This window comes from Terrapene carolina, unplaced genomic scaffold, assembly GCF_002925995.2.
Source record: "Terrapene carolina triunguis isolate 2854851 unplaced genomic scaffold, T_m_triunguis-2.0 Scaffold176, whole genome shotgun sequence".
Taxonomy (NCBI): Eukaryota; Metazoa; Chordata; order Testudines; family Emydidae; genus Terrapene; species Terrapene triunguis.
The window spans coordinates 1-19844 of record NW_020664527.1 but is presented as its reverse complement, the minus strand read 5'-3'; the positions used below and the strand labels follow the sequence as shown (position 1 = coordinate 19844).

Here is a 19844-nt window from a genome sequence, read left to right as displayed (position 1 = left end):
TGGGGAGTGAAGTGACTTGGCCCCGGGGGGGCCACAAGCTGCAGCGCCCGGGTCAGTTTCAGGGGGTGGGAAAGCACATTGCGGAGCTCTGCTTTGGCTGCCCTTTGCCCCTCTGGTCTCTCTAGTCGCCGCGCAGGTTTCCGAGCCGCTGCCCGGCCCTGGGGGGCGCTCGCGGTGTAGGGGAGCGGGCTGGCAGGGACAGGGCAGCCCCCTGGGCCGAGGGAAGGTGCCCAGAGCAAGCAGCGGGCAGGGTCCGTCTGAGGCGCTGCAGGGGCAGCGCTGAGTGTGCAGAGCAATGGGCGGATCTAAGTTTAGAACAACCTGAGCTGTTAAAAATAGCCTGACAGACGCTGTCAACTGCGCCAGCGATTTACAACCTAGGCACAAAACCACCAGCGTCAGGCTTGTCCCAGCCACACAACCCTAGTGGCTCCGCCAGCAGGAGCGCCCAGGGGCAGGCGAAAAGCAGGGGGTCAGGCGTCACAAGGAGAGGGACTGATAGGCAGGTACACAACGCTACGGGGAAGGGAAACCCGGCAAAGCACAGGGCTGGATGGCTGCCATGGAGCCACATTTAGGAAACTGGTTCCTTTTAATACGTGGGAACGTGATCCTGCCTGTACAAACTGCCCTCGTTCGCCACGGGGACACTGCAAATGCACCCAGGTGAAAGGGCCACTTTGCAGCTGTGGTTTTACCGCCTCCCCACGTGTTTGAGGGTTTCCGGGTATCTAATCATTACCGTCAATAACTTTCCCTAATAATAATTTCACGCATGTTAGCTTTAAAGGGACCGGCCCAAGGGCATGCCACTTTTCCCCGTCTATTATTATAAAGGTCCAGAGCATCGCTACACTTTTTAAATAGCGGTGTAAAACTCGCGGCACACATTCAATATTGTCCCTTAGCGAGTAACTAACTAACTGACCATGATTCGGCCACCACAACTGAATTCTTGCACCTAAAATCATTGGGCCATACGGTCTCATCCCGCTTTTAAGTAGAACCCAGCCCGGTGACTCAACAGAGTCCTCCTGCATAAATCCTGATGGCTACATCATGTCCATAAATAATTAAAAATTACATACCCTTTGCATTTGTGTAAAAGAAAGGCGGGTACCTTAAGATGTTATGTCTATGAAGTACTGTTTGGTCGTGTAGCTTTGAGGAGCTAAAAAACCGCATAATTCCATTTGAGACCTTCTGAAGCATGTGATTGTCAACTTCTGGTTCCAAATGAAGTGTGTGGTTGACTGATCCGTTCATAACTCTGGTGTTCATGTACATGCTGTAAATCATTTACTTTTTTGTCCTTTCCATTTTTGTGAAAAAAATCAATTTTTTTTTTAAAAAAATCACAAAATGTAGCATAGCTCCTCCAGGTGGTAAAGGCTGATGGTGCATTGGAGTTGTCCTCCACTGTTAGAACATTTAAAATTGTAATTTAACATTTATAGTCCGCTTAAGGAAGAGCTCTTGTGGTAAATGTTTAAACCAAAGACCACCGCATGTTTAACAAAAAGATAGGCAAAACATTGTCACTAAATTATATTCATGTATAGTGGCTTTAATATCTGATAGTCTCCTTGATTCAATTGAAATATGTCTTATCTGGCCTCAAGTGAAAACGGTAACTGTTCTTGAGGGTAGGTGACATAAGATGAGAACAGCCATACTGGGTCAGACCAAAGGTGCATCTAGCCTAGTATCCTGTCTTCCGACAGTGGCCAATTCCAGCTGCCCCAGAGGGAATGAACAGATCAGGTAATCAAGTGATCCATCAGCTGTCACCCATTCCCAGCTTCTGGTAAAACAGAGGCTAGGGACACCGCCCCTGCCTATTCTGGCTAATAGGTATTGATGGTGCTATCCTCCATGAACTTGCCTAGTTCTTTTTTGAACCCTGTTATGGTCTTGGCCTTCACAACCTCCTCTGGCAAGGAGTTCCACAGGTTGACTGTAAATTATGTGAAGAAATACTTCCTTTTGTTTGTTTTAAACCTGCTGTCTATTAATTTCATCTGGCAACCCCTAGTTCTTGTCTTATGAGTAAATAACACTTCCTTATTTACTTTCTCCATAGCAGTCATGATTTTACAGACCTCTATCATATCCACCCTTACTTGTCTCTTTTCCAAGCTGAAAAGTCCCAGTTTTACTAATATTTCCTCACATGGATGCTGTTCCATACCTCTAATAATTTTTGTTGCCCTTTTCTCAACATTTTCCAATTCCAATACATCTCTCTTGAGATGGGGCGACCAGATCTGCAAGCAGTATTCAAGATGTGGGCGTACCATGGATTTATACAGATACAATATATTTTGTCTTATCTACCTCTTTCCTAATGATTCCCAACATTCTGTTTGTTTTTTTGACTGCCACTGCACATTGAGCGGATGTTTTCAGAGAACTGTCCACAATGACGCCAACATCTCTTTCTTGAGTGGTAACAGCTAATTTAGACCCCCATCATTTTATACATATAGTTGGGATTGTTTTCAAATGTGCATTACTTTGCATTTATCAACATGGAATTTCATCTGCCATTTTGTTGCCCAGTCACCCAATTTTGTGAGATCCCTTTCTAACTCTTCACAGTCTGCTTTGGACTTAACTATGTTGAGTAGTTTTGTATCATCTACAAATTTTGCCACCTCATTGTTTACCCCTTTTTCCAGATCACTGAACAGCACTGGTCCCAGTACAGAGCCCTAGGGTACACCATAATTTACCTCTCTCTATTCTGAAAACTGACCATTTATTCCTACCCATTGTTTCCTATCTTTTAACCAGTTACTGATCCATGAGAGGGCCTTTCCTCTTTTCCCACGCCAGCTTACTTTGCTTAAGAGCCTTTGGTAACACTGAATATATGTCCACAAAAATAGCATATTCATAGTTTCACTCATTTAGGAAAAAGAAAAGTTAGATGCTTGGAAAGATCTCCAATTTATTTTGGGCAGCAAAATCCTTTGCTCTGCTGCCATCTGTTGTAATATGAGGAGATCTGCTAGCTTGGAACCAGTAAATAAGGTCACACAACACTCAACCTTACAGCTGTCATTTTTGAGGTTTCCGAGAGTAGTCAGTGCTCCACCTTACAGGGAATTCCCACCACAACCACAAATTGTTGGGTCTCTCTTATTGAATAACTATTGGGGGTCTATCATCCAATTGATGTCAAGAGAATTTTTCCATTGACTGCAGCAATCTTTGGATCAGACTTACACCTGGAAGGGATCCAGAACCTATACCCCATTACAGGCCAAAGTGCTCTATCTCAATAGGACAGAACTGCTTCATCTTCCCTGGGCTGGAGTGCCCAACCTATGGCCCCTGCCGCACACGGCCCACTAGAGCATTTCATAAGGCCCGCAGCCTGCTTTAACACAATATACTAACGGCTGACTCAGTGTTTTGTCATCATGTTTGGTCCACACAAGGTTGTGCTTAGGTTTATGTGGACCTCCTGCTTAATGTTGGGCCCCACTGCCTTAGGCTTAAGGAAGGATGGCAGCCATTAGGGACAGACTTCAAAAAAGAGGGGAGGAAAGAAGAAAAAAAAATATTGGTGGCCAGTTGAAATGGTAAGGAAGGCAGGCTTCACTCATGTAGATAAAAAGCCTCTGATAATCCTCTTACCTTTTCATTAGGGCAACTGCATTTCCTTAAGACTTTAGGTATGATTTTGATACATTAATCCTTCAGTACTAAAACTTTGGATAAAGGACTATAAAAGATGTTACAATTGATTAATTTATTACCTTGACTCTATTACCTCCTGCAAAGTTAAGTGGCTTCACCTGCATAATATACTTAAGCCCATCCTTATCTGGAAATACCATTTTTTAAAATAAGGTGATTAGTGGTGGACTACTAATGAGCTAACAAGGCTCAATCCACAGCAGGCTCACTAGTAATTAAAGGTAGGCAAGAGCCTGATGGGTGTGGGGGTTAATCTTGAGCTCAGTGCTTTCTTCAAGTACACCACAAATTACTCCTATTGACATTTGGTGGCGCTCTACCCTGAGAAGTGACTGTGTAAAAATGGCACACATCCAATATATCCTGTACTCTTAGTCATACCTGCGTTTAGTATTTAACCATGCATTTTTACTCCTAGGAGCCCTGCAGATTCAACACAGCTACATAACAGAGCTGGATTAGATCCCAGAATGATCAACTAAAATCCAATCAAATCCTGCCCTCAGTGGGGTTGCATGGACAAGTGTAACAGTAAGATCGGCATTTGAACTCAATGGTGTAACAGGATTTGCCTAACTCTGGGACTACTTGCATGCTTAACGTTAGGCATGTGCTGAAGTACCTTGCTGAATCAGGGTCTAAGTTCACCTATTTTTGTTTACAAATGCTTAACTGTTCTATTGTTAAATAATGAAGTAGAGCTGGTCAGAAACTTTTAGTTACACTTTTTTTTTGGCAGACAAATGCCATTTTCATTGAAATCATAATATTTTGAAAAATGTTGATTTTTACAAACATTGTCATCAATTTGTTTTATTAAAACACACACAGGAGGCACTCTGATCTGGAGAAGATGACATTTCAATTAGTACTAAGTAACAGGTGCCTTTGATTTTAAAAATAAAATGAAAATAGTTTTTTTCAACTATTACATTACCTCTGACATTATGACATATATGTAGTATGTACTAATACTTCTGACATGTTATGAAATAATATAAAATATATAAATGAAAAGACCCATACAATAAAATTTGAAGCAAATTTCACAATACTGAAACAGAATTTTTTTGGAAATTCTGTTTTGTGGGAAATTCTAAAATGTTGAAATTTCCCCTGAAGTGGAAATTCTGAGTTTTAACAGCTTTATAATGAACTGCCACAATCTTTATGCAGCACTTCAAAAACTAGAAGTTGGCCTGATGCCTTTACACTGTGCTACATGTTGGCAATACAAAAACCTCAGTGTCATTTTTCTATTGCACTACATTTTTCATCTATGAAAATTTTAAAATATAACCTCAAAATTAAGAAATAAAGACCATATGCAACATTTACAAACATTTATTTTTTAGAAGTCTAAATATGAGTTTGTGAAACCAAAATCTACAACTAATATTTATATCGCGCTCTCCTGCAAAACAAACACTGGTAACTTGCTGTATGGAAGACCTGTGACATCACATTTGTTTCACACTACAGTGTTAAACATAATATGCTGCAAAATACATTTAGATGTTACACCAGCTTCCAGGACTGACTAAGTTACTCAAAAGGTATTTCCTCAAAGGATGTTCATCCACAGGAAATTTGAAAGCACATACTGGAATATCTATAAACAAACTAACAAGAGCAAACTTTTCTTAAAGTTATTTTTAACCTTTTTCTCATTAACATGCTCTAATAAGATTACAGTTTTTACACAGATGTTATTTTTTTCCCCATTGGCAACTAATGACCTGGTTGCTTCAGAGCCTCAGTGGCAGAAGGCTGCTTTCATTTTATCCAGCTCCCTCACAATGAAAGTCAAAATCTCGCTACAGATTGTTGTGACTACCTTTTCACGAGTGGACCAAAAAATTACAAAGGAAAGTTTATAAAATAGTATTTTGAGAATGCTCATCTGCTTGAACACAACACATTTCAGGGCTTTCAAGTATTACAAATGTTTTGTAAATAAAACTAAAAATTATTAAAAAAAACAAGCACTTTTCCACACTGGTTCTCTTGGTCTTTTCTGCATCCATGCTAGCAACGCTGTGAAAATAAGAATTTTTTGTTAAGTATTAGACATTCTGTAAAAACGTTAGCACATTTATCATCTTTAATTTTATTTAGATTTAAAGTAAAAAAGGCAACTATCCAAGACTCTAGGCACCCTAACCACACAATAAATAAAATCCCAGAAGTTTTAAAGTAACTACTTTAAGAGGAATTCAGCCAGCCAAACACCTATTGAGTTCTTTCCAGCCCTTTATTGTAACGGGAAGCATACTATTAGCCCTCTCCAAAAACCCCATCAAACAGACGTCTGAATATATTAAGCATTCTTTCTTTGTCTATATGCAATCAGCTTAAAGCACAGTTCTCATAATTCAAGTAACTTCCTAAAAGCAAAGATCAGGATGAGCAAATTGCCAATACTGGCCTTTAAAATGTGTATTTAAAAATTATATCTATAATTTTAAACACACATTTGGGGCTACTGACTAACCCTCTCCCCTTTTCTTCCATATTTTCAGGTAAATGCTTCCCCATGCGAAATTCATCACCACCACAGAAGGGCAGGGCCAGCTGGTGGCATTTAGTAGTTATACTGCATCGTGCCCAGAGACTCTCTTCAGGTCTATGGCTCTGTTATTTTATGTGCTGTACAAACACAAAGGTAGTTGGTATATGTGTTGAAGAGCTTGCCTAATATGATGAATGACATCGGAAAGGTGGGGAAGATGATAAAATATATACAATTTTATAGATATATATTGTTAATATCTTAGAAAAGAGATGACTAAGGGTGGATATGACACAGGTCTATAAAAACATGAATGGTGTGGAGAAAGTGAATAAGGAATGTTATTTAACCCTTCACATTACACAAGAACTAGGGGTGACCCAATGAAATTAATAGACAGCAGGTTCACAATATACATAAGGAAGTGCTTCTTCACACAATGCACAGTCCACCTATATAACTTGTCGCCATGAGATGTTATGAAGGCAACAGTATAACAGGGTTCAAAAAAGAATAAGGTAAGTTGATGGAGGATAGGTCCATCAATGGCTATTAGTCAAGAGAGTCAGGTATGCAACCCCATGCTCTGGGCATCCTTAAGCCTGACTGCCAGAAGCTGGGACTGGAAGATGGGGGTGGGACACTCGATAATTGTCCCGTTCTGTTGATTCCCTCTGAAGCATCTGGCACGGGCCACTGTTGGGACACAGGATATTAGACTAGATGGACCACTGGTCTGACCCCGGATGGCCATTCTTATGGTCTTATTTTGTAATTACATAAACACCAACCTTTCCAACTGCCCTTCAGCAGAGACATTAAAAATTTACTGAGGAGCAGAATGCCCCCCGCCAAATAAACGATCTTGTGCAGCTTAGGGGAGGAAACACCACAAGAGAATAGACGTGATGGGGCTGGACAGATCCCCCTGTCCCTGAACCAGTTCTGGGCGTGTGGGAGAAAGTGCAAGAAACATCCCACGCACTGTAATAGGAAAGAGCTGGGGGACTGAGAAAGAGAACTCGTAACACCCTATAGTGGAGGGTACGGTGACTCTAGGCATAGGTGGACAAACAGCAAATAATGGAGGAGATGGTGTGCATGCACACTGTTCTCAAAGGAAGCCCACTATACTTATGTCATAGCAAATGGAAATGTACACTGTGAAGTCCCTCCACACCCAAAGCCTCTCCTCGGCTGGGCTGTATGAACCCTCTGAGAGACGGGTCCTGCATACGTGGGGGGGAACTCACCCCACATATCTCCTCCCTTCCATAAGGCAGCTCAAAATGCTGGGGCATGGGGGAAGTTCAGTGGGGCCACTGGCAGCTCTGCAGCATCAGCAGTAGGGAGGTCAGTGCCACTGTTTCCAGGGCTAGCCCCATTTCCAATGAAAGATGTCACAAGAGCTCCTTCCCAACCCCCAATTTTCTTCCCAGGCTTCTTGCTGTCTTCCCTCCTGCAGAGTGTTCCTTCTCTAAGCTGTAGCCTATCTTTTAGAGGGAGGGGGAAGGAGGCACAGAGTGCACTTTTCTCTGCTTGTCACCCTCTAGTCGTCTTATGGTTGCTGCAGCTTTCTAGAGCAGCCACTGCTGTCCCAGCAGGCTTGCTCCCTATGATCATGCAGGAGACGACCTGGGTGGATCACATACCCGGAATCAGGGAGAATTTCTTACCAATAATTTCCTTTCCGCTAGCAGCATCTCCCACAATTTTTGACATCTGGGCTGCTCTACTCACTTTGCAGTTCACAGAGGCAGATCAACTTTTTGGAGCTGCGCTCTGGCCATGCTCCCTTTGCTCCTGCTTATGGACAGATGAGTTATTCCAAAACTGCAAAAACATGTATAACAGTATTAGTATGAAATACTTAACTGCCTGTTATATACAGTGGACCAAAACAGAAAACACCATCTCATGGTAAAGATCCCTCTCAGCACCTGACCTTCTGGCCCTTGAGTCATTTAGTGTGGGTATAAGTGTGGGAAATGCTGTTAGCAGAAAGGAAATTATAAGAAATTTTCCGTTCTGCCGCCCTGCGTCTCCCACCATTCTTGGTGTCTGGGAAGTAGCGAGCAGTGAAGAGATGTAGGGAGAGTAAAGGATAAGGTCAGAGGACTAGAAAAACAGTATCCATTCCTATTTACAACATTTGCTCGAAGTGCAAAATCATTTCCGGGATACTGCTTGCAGGACCTTCCTGCCACAGGATGCCAAGGCCAACGACAGGAAGTCCACCTTGTAGTGTTTGATAAAGATAGTAGCAGTTGATCAGGTAGCCACCTTACAAATTTCCAGTATGGATGCACTAGCTCTTTCTGCCCATAAGATCATGAGGGATCACTTATAGTGTACCCTGACCCCTGCTGGAGCCAGACTCTCCAATGCTTTGTACACTTCCGTTCCACAATGCATAGTCTAATAACACTAGTGAGAAAGAAGTTGGATGCTCTGAGTTCTTGGCATTTCATGTAGAAAGATACAAGTCGGGCACTCCATTCTCTTCACAGACCCTGTACGTTTGATGTAGATTTTCAGGGCCTTTTTAACATCTAAGATGTGCCAAATTTCCTTGATAGGATGCTGCGACCTTGGTGAAAATGAAAGGAGAATCACCCCTTGGGATGCATGGAAAGAAGAGCTCACCTTTGGAATAAATGATTCTGGAATCCTGATCACCACTTTGTCCTCATGAAGCAAGAAGTAAGGCTCCTGCATAGAAAGGGTTGCCAGTTCTGACACTCACTTTATGAACAAAGTCTTGATGGACAAAAAATGCTGACACAGACATTAGTGGCGTGAAGGATGGTTTATCAGGGCCCTCAGTACAAGTAGGAGGTTCCATTTGAGAAAAAAAGGCCTGATCACTAGCTTGCCTAATCAGACTGTCCTAAGGAATCTGGCTACCTGGGGGCTCTCTGCCAATGAACCTGTGGGTCCTTTGAATATCAATCTACTAAGGGCAGACATCCAGCATGCGCTGATGCTGGGTTGGAAACCTTTGTCGAAACCCTTTTGGAGAAAACCCAAGTTAGCCAGAATTCCTGGATTTCTGGGTTTTGTCTTGTGTTCCTGGCGCCATCTGCAGAACTTGGTCCAGACCAGAGGCGCTGATTTTGTGAGTTCCCTGAGGGGTGGCACCAGGCCCCGCCCCCACTCCACCCCAACCCCCCACCCCTGCCTCTTCCTGCCCCCACTCCTCCCCCTCTGCCCCAGCGCCTCCTGCCTGCCACTGAACAGCTGATCGCGGCGGGCGGGAGGCGCTGGGAGGGAGGGGGAGGAGCTAATCCATGGGGCCGGTGGGTGCTGAGCACCCAATATTTTTTTCCCGTGGGTGCTCAAGCCCCGGAGCCCCACAGAATCAGCGCCCATGGTACAGAGAGAGGGGTATGCTTTCAAATTCGATGCTCTTCTGGAAGAAAAGTGTCCTGATGACTCTCGAAGAAAGGCCCAATGATACTAGCGCTTCACTTTCAATAGTCAGGCTGTTAAATACAACCAGTTTGGGTACGGATGAAGACGACCTTGTGAGAGGATGTTTTGTCTCTTTGGGAGCTGTAGTGGCAATCCTAATTTCAGTGCTATTAGGTCTCCTCAGACAAGGAGAAGTATCAGTATCACGGTCACCTGCTCCAGTTTTATTTTTCGGATTAACTTGCTTAATAACATGAAGGGTGGAAACTCAGAGGAGACTTTGCTACTATCTCTGCGATAGGGCATCAAAGTTCCCATGTTGATCTCCTTGGTGAAGTATGTTGGTCTCTTGGTGTTCATGTGGTTTGCAAACCGATCACATGAGCGCAGGCTTCCTGATTCAATGATCAATTCAAAGGCTTCCTGATTCAGGCACGACAGAGTTGTTCACCTTGCGCCTGCTGAGCCACTCCACCCCTTCTGGTTCAGGTCTCCCTTTGTGTGAACTGCCCTGATGGAGAAGAAGGTTCTGCCCACTTCATGATTTCCATTGCTTTGGTGTGTAACACTAGGGTTCTTTTTCCTCCTTGGTTGTTCATACATGTGACTGTGATCACGTTGTTTGACTAAGGATATGGTTCCCCTCTAAGATGGACTATAATCTTCATAGCACAAGCATGACTGCTCTTAGTTCTAGAATGTCTATGCTGAGTCCTTTCTTCCAGGTGCCTTGAGCTGTGTGTTCCCCAGACCTTCAGGCTGGGATCAGTTGTGCGGAACAGGAAAGCAGAATGCCCTTGCGGACACTGCCCTGGGGTCACCCCCATTTCAAGGAGTCTATCACCTGCACCAGAACCTTTATTTGATCCTTCATGCATTCCAGGCAGTGGTCCCATACTTTCAGGATGAAGGCCTGAAGGTGCCTGATGTGTGACTGTACCGATGGAGTGATCCATATGCACAAAACTAGGAGGCGTAACTGTTGAAGCTTAAGTGCTATGGTAGGGTTCTTGCAGCTCTGAAACAATATGAGACGGTCCTGAATCTTCTGGAACCTTTTCAGACATGGGTATCCTTGCTATAGAGGTGTCTATGTCCACTCTCAAGTGGGTTATTTTGGTGGACGGAACTCAGGAGCTTTTCTCGATACTGACAGTAAAGCTGGGTGCCAGCAGGAGGTTTAAAGTCAGGGACATGGCTCTTTGTCCTGTCGTCAGAGATGGAGCTGTGATTAAAATATTGTCCAACAAGGGGTACATGTGGTCCCCTGTGACGAGTCTGGCTATGACTGCAAAACCAAGATCTTTGTAAAGACCAAAGGGGGCCAGGATAGGCCATAAGAGCAACACATAATGATAATGCTCCCTACCATATGCAAAGTGTAGGAACCTGCAATAGCACGATCTCATCAGGATGTGGAGGTATGCATTCACCAGATCCCTCAAGTCAGAAAGTACTCTGGAACAGGGATGACACCGTAGAGGTTAGGGTCTCCATCTGGAACATCTTTGTCTGAAGGCCTATCTGTACTCTTTCTTAAATGCATGATGTGGTATTGGGAGGAACTGTTCAGATTTTTGCAGCACTGTCTGCCACTACTTTGTCTAGCTTCTCCCCAAAAAGCAGGACTCCCATAAATCTGGAGAACAGCACCAGTTTAGAGTGGCTATACACCTTCCAGGGACAGAGCCATAGGTAGTACCTGGTCACTGAGCTGGAGGCCCTGGCTTTGGCTAAGAATCTCATCACAGCCACTGAGGTACCAGCAACGCTGCTGCTCGGGAAACTTTCTTCAAAATAGAGTCGAAGTCAGGGTGATCTCTATCCTTGAGAGCTCTGAGATCTTTCAGCTAAGAGAGAGATGCTCTCGCAAAGCAAGCAGCCTCTAGGGATGCCCTGTTGGAGGCTCAGGAGGCCTCAGTCTTTTTTGAGAGTGGCCTCCATTTTTCTAACCGTGGGATCCTTAGACTAGAATCATAGAATCAGAGAACTTGAAGGGAACTCGAGAGGTCATCTACTCCAGTCCCCTGCACTCAAGGCAGGACTAAGTATTGTCTAGAACTCCCCTTCTGAGGGGATAACCATATCTTTTGCCAGGAACCCTAAGGGAGCGTTAAAACTTTATGTATCTCAGTAAGCTGGACCTTTGATTGCTGGATCCTGTAGAATCTAAGATCATTTTTGTTAGTATGTTTGCCCTTGCTTGACTTGTCTCATTTATTCCTGATTACTTCCCTGAAGGAGGGATGTAGGGGAATCATGCCTCAGGGGAGCAGTTCAAGAAGAGAAATTTTCTTATAGGCTTACTCACAGGGCTCCGTTTCGGTTGAATCTGAACAGTAGATACAACCTTTTTGCTCATGGCCTTGAATTTCTCAGGGGGAACAAACTTTTGCTGAGTCTTTTCCTGGTCTTGATCAGAGTCAGAGTCCAACAATTCACTATCCTCTATAGAAGAGGGGGAAGAGGAGTCAGAGGGCTTCTATCTCCCAGATCTCTTATGCTTTCTCTTTCCTTTTTTGCTTTGCTTTTTTCACTTTTTTAGCTCACGTAGCATATGAGCTCTGTTGCACTTTGGTGAGGCCTTTTGCAGCTAGTCATGCTGTGGACCTTAAGTCCTCTGACAAGATTTCTTTCTGAGTCCTTGCCTGATGGGTCCCATTACCCCAGAGAGTGGTGAGGGAAAATATTTCCAGAGCCCTCCTGACCAAATGGGAGAGGGCCAGGGGGAGGAGTGGGGGCAGGAAGAGGCAGGGGTGGGGGGTTGGGGTGGAGTGGGGGCGGGGCCTGGTGCCACCCCTCAGGGAACTCACAAAATCAGCGCCTCTGGTCTGGACCAAGTTCTGCAGATGGCGCCAGGAACACAAGACAAAACCCAGAAATCCAGGAATTCTGGCGAACTTGGGTTTTCTCCAAAAGGGTTTCGACAAAGGTTTCCAACCCAGCCCCGCTTCTTTTCCCATGGTGCTTAGGACATATTTTAGGACTTGGGGGACTTGTGACCCTGCAAGTCTACCCTCTGTTTTCCAGGGACCCCTTGGGATTTATCCCAAGTCAGTTGACCGGAGTCCTCATCCTTGGAGCCTTGCCCTGCTCTGCTATCGATTCCTGGTCCAATTTCCCATATACATTAGAGTCAGGGCTGCTCTGGTGGGTAGGGGATTTTACATGCCTGTCTAACTCAGGCCTGGGACCTAACAGTTAGCAATGGAAGACTGGGCATAACAAACTGTCTGCCGATCCTAGGGTGGCTGTCTCACAGATGGAAAACTATTGGGCTTTTCATTCAGTGCTTTTTAGGCTGCTCTGCCATAACTGGAAGGTGCAGAGGAACCAGCAGGGAGGCCTGCAGTGAAGGCTCTGGAGTGGGAGCATTCAAACACCCAGCCAAAAAACTAACCAAGAGGGGAGAAGAGGGGCTAGGAGAGAGATCAACGCTCCCCACTTCCCCAAATTTTGACGACGCCCCCCCCCCCCCCCCCCATTAGGCAGATGAGAAGGCGGGATCACTAAAACAGCAATCCACACTCTGCTTCAGAAGGAGAAAAATTGGCCTGGAGTGGGAGCAAAGAAGCAGCAGTCAGACTGGAAGTGCCAAAAAGTTGATCGGCCTCTGTGAGCTGCAAAGTGAACAGAGCAGCCCAGATGTCAAGAACTGTGGGAGATGCAGGGCTGCAGAAAGAAGGATCAATCTGAGTTCCTTAAAAAAAACCAAAATCCACAGAATCCCATCAAATAAATCCCCTCCTCCCCAAATGACCAAGATAGGCAAATCACCCATCCAATCCTCATGTTTAACAGAACTTGGTCTGTCAACCTTTAATACAAAACTGGATCCAGTATATATTCTCTGGACTATCTATATCTATTTCTGTTAAAAGAACAGGCCATTAGATGTCACTTTTGTCTGGAAATTTTTTGTAAATGCAGCACCATCTATATGTACAGTAATGTTAATGGAGATTTAACCTTTCTGTTGTGAAATCAGCAGAAATTCTGAAACAACTTGGATAATATCATCCCAAGTATGCCAAATTTTACACAGTGAGATTTATATCTGATAGAGTTAGCAATTTAACTTGGTAAACATTAAAAACTGTAAGTGCTCATCACACAACTATTCCAAAAGAAGTTAATTCTTCTTCAGTGACAATTCTTTCAGTGCACTCCCCACTGGCAATGAAGCACATGTGTGGTAATCAAAGCACAAAGAGTTATTTACTAGGCTATACATATAGCTACGTTATACAGCCATACAAACAATACATTTTCTATTTCAAAGTATTTTTCTTTCTGCACTAGAATGCTCACCTGTTTATGCTACTTTTTCCTCACATTTGGATGCAGATTTCTTCAGAACAGAGGAAGCCATTTCCACAATAACATTAATAGACAAGCCACTTAGGAAACCTTTATTATTTGTTCTGACCTCCAGCAAAGCATCCACAATATTATCTCTAAACAAGTGAGGCAGAAATAAGATTGTCTTTAACCGAGTGACGTTATATAAACATGTTTTCACCAATTCCAAATTTATCATTTCATTTGACTACAGACGCTCGTGTAACTCGAATTTTGCACAAGTCGGAAACGTATACCCGACAATTACGCAAAAAAACCCCAAAAGCCACCCACACTCCTATTTCTAGCTTACAGAACTTTTTCCATAAGTGCGGATTTGCGTAAGTTGGGTTTCCGTAACCTGGGGGGCGTCTGTATCTTGAATATTAGATTCATAAATCAGTGGAGAAAAATCAGATATTCTTACCTACTAGCCTTGGGATGCAGTTCTTCTAATTTCTTCATCAATTTGGTAAAGCTGCTCAAGTTCAATGTGTTAGGAGGTATAAAGGTAGCAGATGGATTAGGAGAGAACTGAACAGGTTTTATTTGCAGAGGATTCTCTCTTGTACTCTAGATGCAAATTAAAACAATTGAACATAGAATGTGTTAAGTATTGTATGGATTGCTTATTCTATTTTACAGAAGATTATCGCTTCTGTTATGTACCATTTTTCAAACTATTGGAGCAATTACAGATTTAGTTCAATAGTAAAATATTTATAGAGATGTATATCAGGATCAAAACTGATCATGTTACAATGTAACTACTGCATATATCTTAAAATTAAAAATATTCTTATTTTGGTTACCATTTTTATGTTTTTTCATGTGTAACCATGTTAAATTAGGCAAAATCTAGGTTACCCTAGGAACAGTCATTTTCATATTAAATAAAAGTAGAATAAGTTTTCAGGGTTTTTTTTTTTTTTAAATAATCACAACCACAAAGCTTGTTATTGGATAAAGTCAGTGGACGAAGAAAATCTGAAAATGAATTCATTGTATAATTTAGGATACAATTTAAACAGAAGTTTCCCCTTCCGCTCTTCTGCCAAACAAAAATCTTTCTTGTACCTTAATAAATCACAATGCATTACTCTTATACAAACTTATTAAAAGTGAAAACTTTTAAATCTAAAAGAAAAAACAAAATAAAACCATAGTTATTCCAGCGGTGAAATGTACAGGTATAGTTACTTGATGAGCTTACATCATTAAAGAAATAAAGGTGGAGATGTCAACATTAGGCAGGAGAAGATGGAGAGCTATGTCCCTTCTACAATATGCCACAAATACTGATTTTTGAGCACTTTGCAGCAGCCAACACTACTGCAAAATATGCTAAGTACAAAGTAAGAATTAACTTTAAAAACTCATCGTAATCTGTCCCAGGAAGAATAATTTACCTGTTGATCAACTGAGAATAAAAGGTGTCCTGATTCATGTCTAAGTGGTTTTAAATCAGAGCTGAGCACTTTTGAAAAGGCCAGGGTAGGGGCAGGCATTGCTGAAGAAACTGAGGGAGGGGAAAGCACTTTCAAAGAGGTTGAGGTGGTGGAAGGCACTTTCAAAGAGTCCGGGACAGAGCAGGTAGTTCTGACTTGAATATTTTCTTCCAAATTATCAGTGGCTTGGTTTTCATAGTGAAGTGGTCTGGAAACTTTTTGAAAAGCTGGAAGTATATTTTCTCCTGCAGTTTTTACAAGACGAACATTTACTGCTTTTCCTTTTATTTCTTTCCCATTCATTTCGTCCACAGCCAATTTTGCTTTACTAGCTTTTTTAAAACTCAGAGATGCATACCTAAAATTTAAAAACATGTGCAAGAACTAAGAAAAAATACAATTTAATATACAATTTAACCAGCTTCCATATGTGGATGATACCAAATCCATTAATTACAAATGCTTCTGATTATGGTGCAGCTCTCTACTTTAAAATGTTAGCTACAGCTTTTAATTGAACTACAATATTTTAATCCAGCAAGGACAACATTTTATAATTGCTATTTTCCAGTAACATGTCAACTGTTTCTGGAACTCAGACACTGCCAGTCAACATCTAAAATATAACCTGTAGAAAATGCATTGATTTAATTAAAATTCCACTGACATTAAAGTAACTTACAAAGTAAAAAAAAAAACTTTCCTAAGTGCCACTTATTTTGTCAGTAACAAATGTAATACAAATAAAATTTACATTAATATGAATGTACCTGTAGTTACTAGAAAACTCACATATTGAAACCTCCAAAACCTGATACTTCTGGAAATGAGACCTTAGATCAACCTACAACAGATAGCATATTTAGGATGTAAAGTACAGCACGAAAGTAATTTACTAAATAAACAAGGTATTAATATTATTATTATTTAAAGAAAGGCTATTTTACCTCTGATACTGAAGGACTTAAGCCACCAACATGAATAAAATAATGCTTATTTGGCTCACTTTTTGTATTCTTCACCATCTTTATTTCTGGTAGTATAGAAATATACAAGAAAAAATATCAATGTGCTATTCCTTATTCAATTCAATCTACAATAAATTGTAAAAAAAAAGGAGAAAATATGTAAAAGGAAAACGGTATCGCTAAAAAAAATCGAAGTGATTGAATGGAGAAAATGTGTTTCATGATTAGGGCAGTACCAAATTCATGGTCCATTTTGGTCAATTTCATGGTCATAGGATTTTAAAAATTGTAAGTTTCATAATTTCATCTATTTCAATATGAAATTTCAGTGTTGTAAAAAGGAGTTGTGGGAGTGTCACAAGGTTATTGTAGGGGGGTTGCGGTACTGCTACCCTTAATTCTGCGCTGCTGCAGGTGGCGGTGCTGCCTGCAGAGCTGGGCGGCTGGAGAGCGGCTACTGCTGGCCGGGAGCTCAGCTCTGAAGGCAGAGCCGCCGCCAGCAGCAGTGCAGAAGTAAGATGGCATAGTATAGTATTGCCACTCTTACTTCTGCACTGCTGCCTGCAGAGCGGGGGCCCGCAGTCAGCAGCCGCCACTCTCCAGCTGCAGCTGCCCAGCTCTGAAGGCTGCAGCGCAGAAGTAAAGGTGGCAATACCACAACCCCCCTCCAAATCCCTTTTGTGTCAGGACCCCCAATTTGAGAAACGCTGGTCTCCCCAGTGAAAACTGTAGAGTATAGAGTAAAAGCACACAAAAGACCAGATTTCATGGCAGGAGACCAGAGTTCATGGTCCATGACGTATTTTTCGTGGTCGTGAATTTGGTAGAGCCCTATTCATGATACAACAGGGAAAAGAGTGAAATTGCATTTGTTTTCAAATAGTTGCCTTAATAGAAATATACATATTTAAAATTTTGTAAAGGAGAACATGAAGACGAGAAACATTTTTTCATTTACTTCTACAAAATCTGGTAAATTGATTCTAAAAACAGAGTACAGGTTTTAATTTGAAATTGTATTTGTCTAACCAATTTTCTTAATTCTAACCAATAGGTTCCTTTCCAAGACTCAAAGTCAGAGTTAGTCACAAATTGGGATTCTAGTGATCCCCTCTTGCGCAGGAAAAGCTTACAGCTCTGATGGCGTAACGTCTTTCTAGAGGAGGAGCTTGTATCAAACACTGTCCAGGTATGCAATTAAGGTCCTCAAAGTTTCGATGTGCTTCAGCAACTATGCATAAAGTGTAGCTAGATGTTCCAATGGTGTCAAAATGCAGCTTTGAGACCCATACTGTTAAATCAGAGTGTCTCAATCTTTTTTGAGTCACAACATTCTGCGATCCACTGAACATGCATAGGACTGGGCCACAGAACATTTTTAGGGTTTGGAGGGTTTTTGTGAGTGTTATCGATTTAAAAAATGGGTCCTGGGAGCTGGTGTCATTAATGGGGTGAGATGAAAAGCTTAGGCTGCTGATGGAATTTTGTGGCTTGTGAGACAGCTGTTGCTGCTGAGTGATAGGTGGGGGAGAGACTGGTGCTCTACAGTAGAATGGGGAAGGACACTCCTTCCACCTTCCCAGCACGCACCTGCACAACACTCATATTCTGGGCAGCGCCACATCAAGGGACTGTGATGTCAGTTCTAGAGTCCCTTAAAGTGCTGATGGTCCTACTCTGGAGCAGAGCCCCATGTGGGTAGCTATGAGGGTGGAGGACAAGAAGGGGAAGGGTGGCAGCAGCTATGGGGGGCAGAAGCAAGCTGATCCTTTCCTCCTCCAGCTACCACTCGGTCTCAGGAACCCAGAGATTATTGTTGGTTTCAGCTAACAGGGTACAGTCCACTAGGTGCCCCTCTGCAAACCACTTCTGGCATACACTGAAATGGCTGGGCAGTGATGTCAGTAAGATGCAGGTCTTGACATTCAACTGGAACCTGCCACTCAGGAACACTTGAAGCTGAAACTTTCAAAGTCTTCCAGGCTGGCTTCTCACTAGATTTACAAGAAGATGCTAAAAAGCCAAGAGAGACTTTACATACTTTCTTCAGCACCTAATTGCTCAAAGTCAGAAATCACAGAAGCAGAGAATGCACAGTCCTTTCCAAAGGAAAGAACATACTAAGGGCACTGATGCAGGTGACATTGATGCAGGGACTCCAATTTGAGCTGTAAAAAATATGCTAAGCATCAAATAGGGAACATTAAGTTTGACGTGCTATTAAAATATATTTTCTGTAAGAATAAAGTAGTGGAGAGGCAACAATATGGAGCTATAGAGCAAGAAAGTTGGTTGCAGTGACTCGGGAAGTTCTTCACTGACCACAATCAGAAAGGTACTACACTAAAGGGTTCCCACATTCCATTGCGTGAGGGGTGTAACCATAGGTGCCGACTGGAGTGCCCACAGAAAAAAAATAGTGGGTACTTAGCACCCGCTGGCAGCCAAGCTCCCCACCTTGCTACCGGTGGCCCCGCTGATCAACTCCTCCCCTCCCTCCCAGCACCTCCTGCCTGTCACGATCAGCTGTTCCACAGCGTGCAGGAGGCCCTGGGAGGAGGGGGAGGAGCGGGGACATGGCATGCTCAGGGGAGGGGGTGGAAAGAGGCAGGGAAGAGGCGGGACGGAGCGGGAAGAGGTGGGATGGAGGCTTGGGGGCAGGAGTGGAGATAGGCGGGGACTGGGGCGGAGCAGGGGTGGGAAGAGGTGAGGTGGGGACTTGGAGGAAGTGATGGAGTGCAGGCAGGGCCTGGGGCAAAGGTGGGGGGGATCGGGCACCCCCCAAGAAAAGAGGAAGACAGCACCTATGGGTATAACATGCCTCCCCATCTCTTATGGAACCAACAAGCTTTATATCACACTTAATTTGAGTAGTTCCAACCATGCCCCCATACAGGGGCACAATCTCAAGAGTGTGAATCTGTCCTAATTATCTCTGGAGAAGTCAGTATTAGAAAAAATTAAAGAGGAATATTTCCAGGTTTGTGTTTGATGACATACACATTTGAAAACCTTGGCCAAAGTGGTAAATTTTACACAAAAGCTAGAAGCAATTATTTATAGGAAACTCATCGCAAACAAGGAAAGAGAATAGTACTAAAAAAATATGAAAAAGTAGCACTTGAAAATCCAGCTGATCCTTCAGAGGACAAGCAATGTTCAATAAAGCAACACTAATGCCATTCTTACCTAAACCACTAGAGTGCTCAACTCACCTGTTGTACTAATGACCTTCTCTAGCTTTTCTTGTTCTTTTTCATTCCCTAGAAGTGTTACTGAAAAATCAGTCACTGTAAAGTTCTCTTTAGCATCAAACCAGTCTTCATTTATTTCCTGATTTTTTCTGCAGTCTGCAACACAGTTAAAGCAAACTTAGGGCAGGTCTACACTTACTTCCTGGTCCGGCCGTAAGCAATCGATCTTCTGGGATCGATTTATCGCGTCTTGTCTAGA

At 42.9% G+C, this 19844-nt stretch overlaps 1 protein-coding gene across 1 annotated transcript; it reads right to left on the bottom strand.

Annotated features, from left to right (window-relative positions):
• Positions 1–5453: 5453 nt before the first annotated feature.
• On the bottom strand, positions 5454–19741 carry LOC113406993 (RNA-binding protein 44-like; the record flags this gene model as incomplete). The annotated part of the gene is made up of 7 exons (XM_026654013.2): positions 5454–5745; positions 13946–14091; positions 14403–14548; positions 15385–15781; positions 16194–16267; positions 16371–16456; positions 19607–19741. Coding segments are annotated over 6 exons (980 nt in total), but the record flags the coding sequence as incomplete, so codon positions are not given.
• Between the last annotated feature and the right edge of the window lie 103 nt (positions 19742–19844).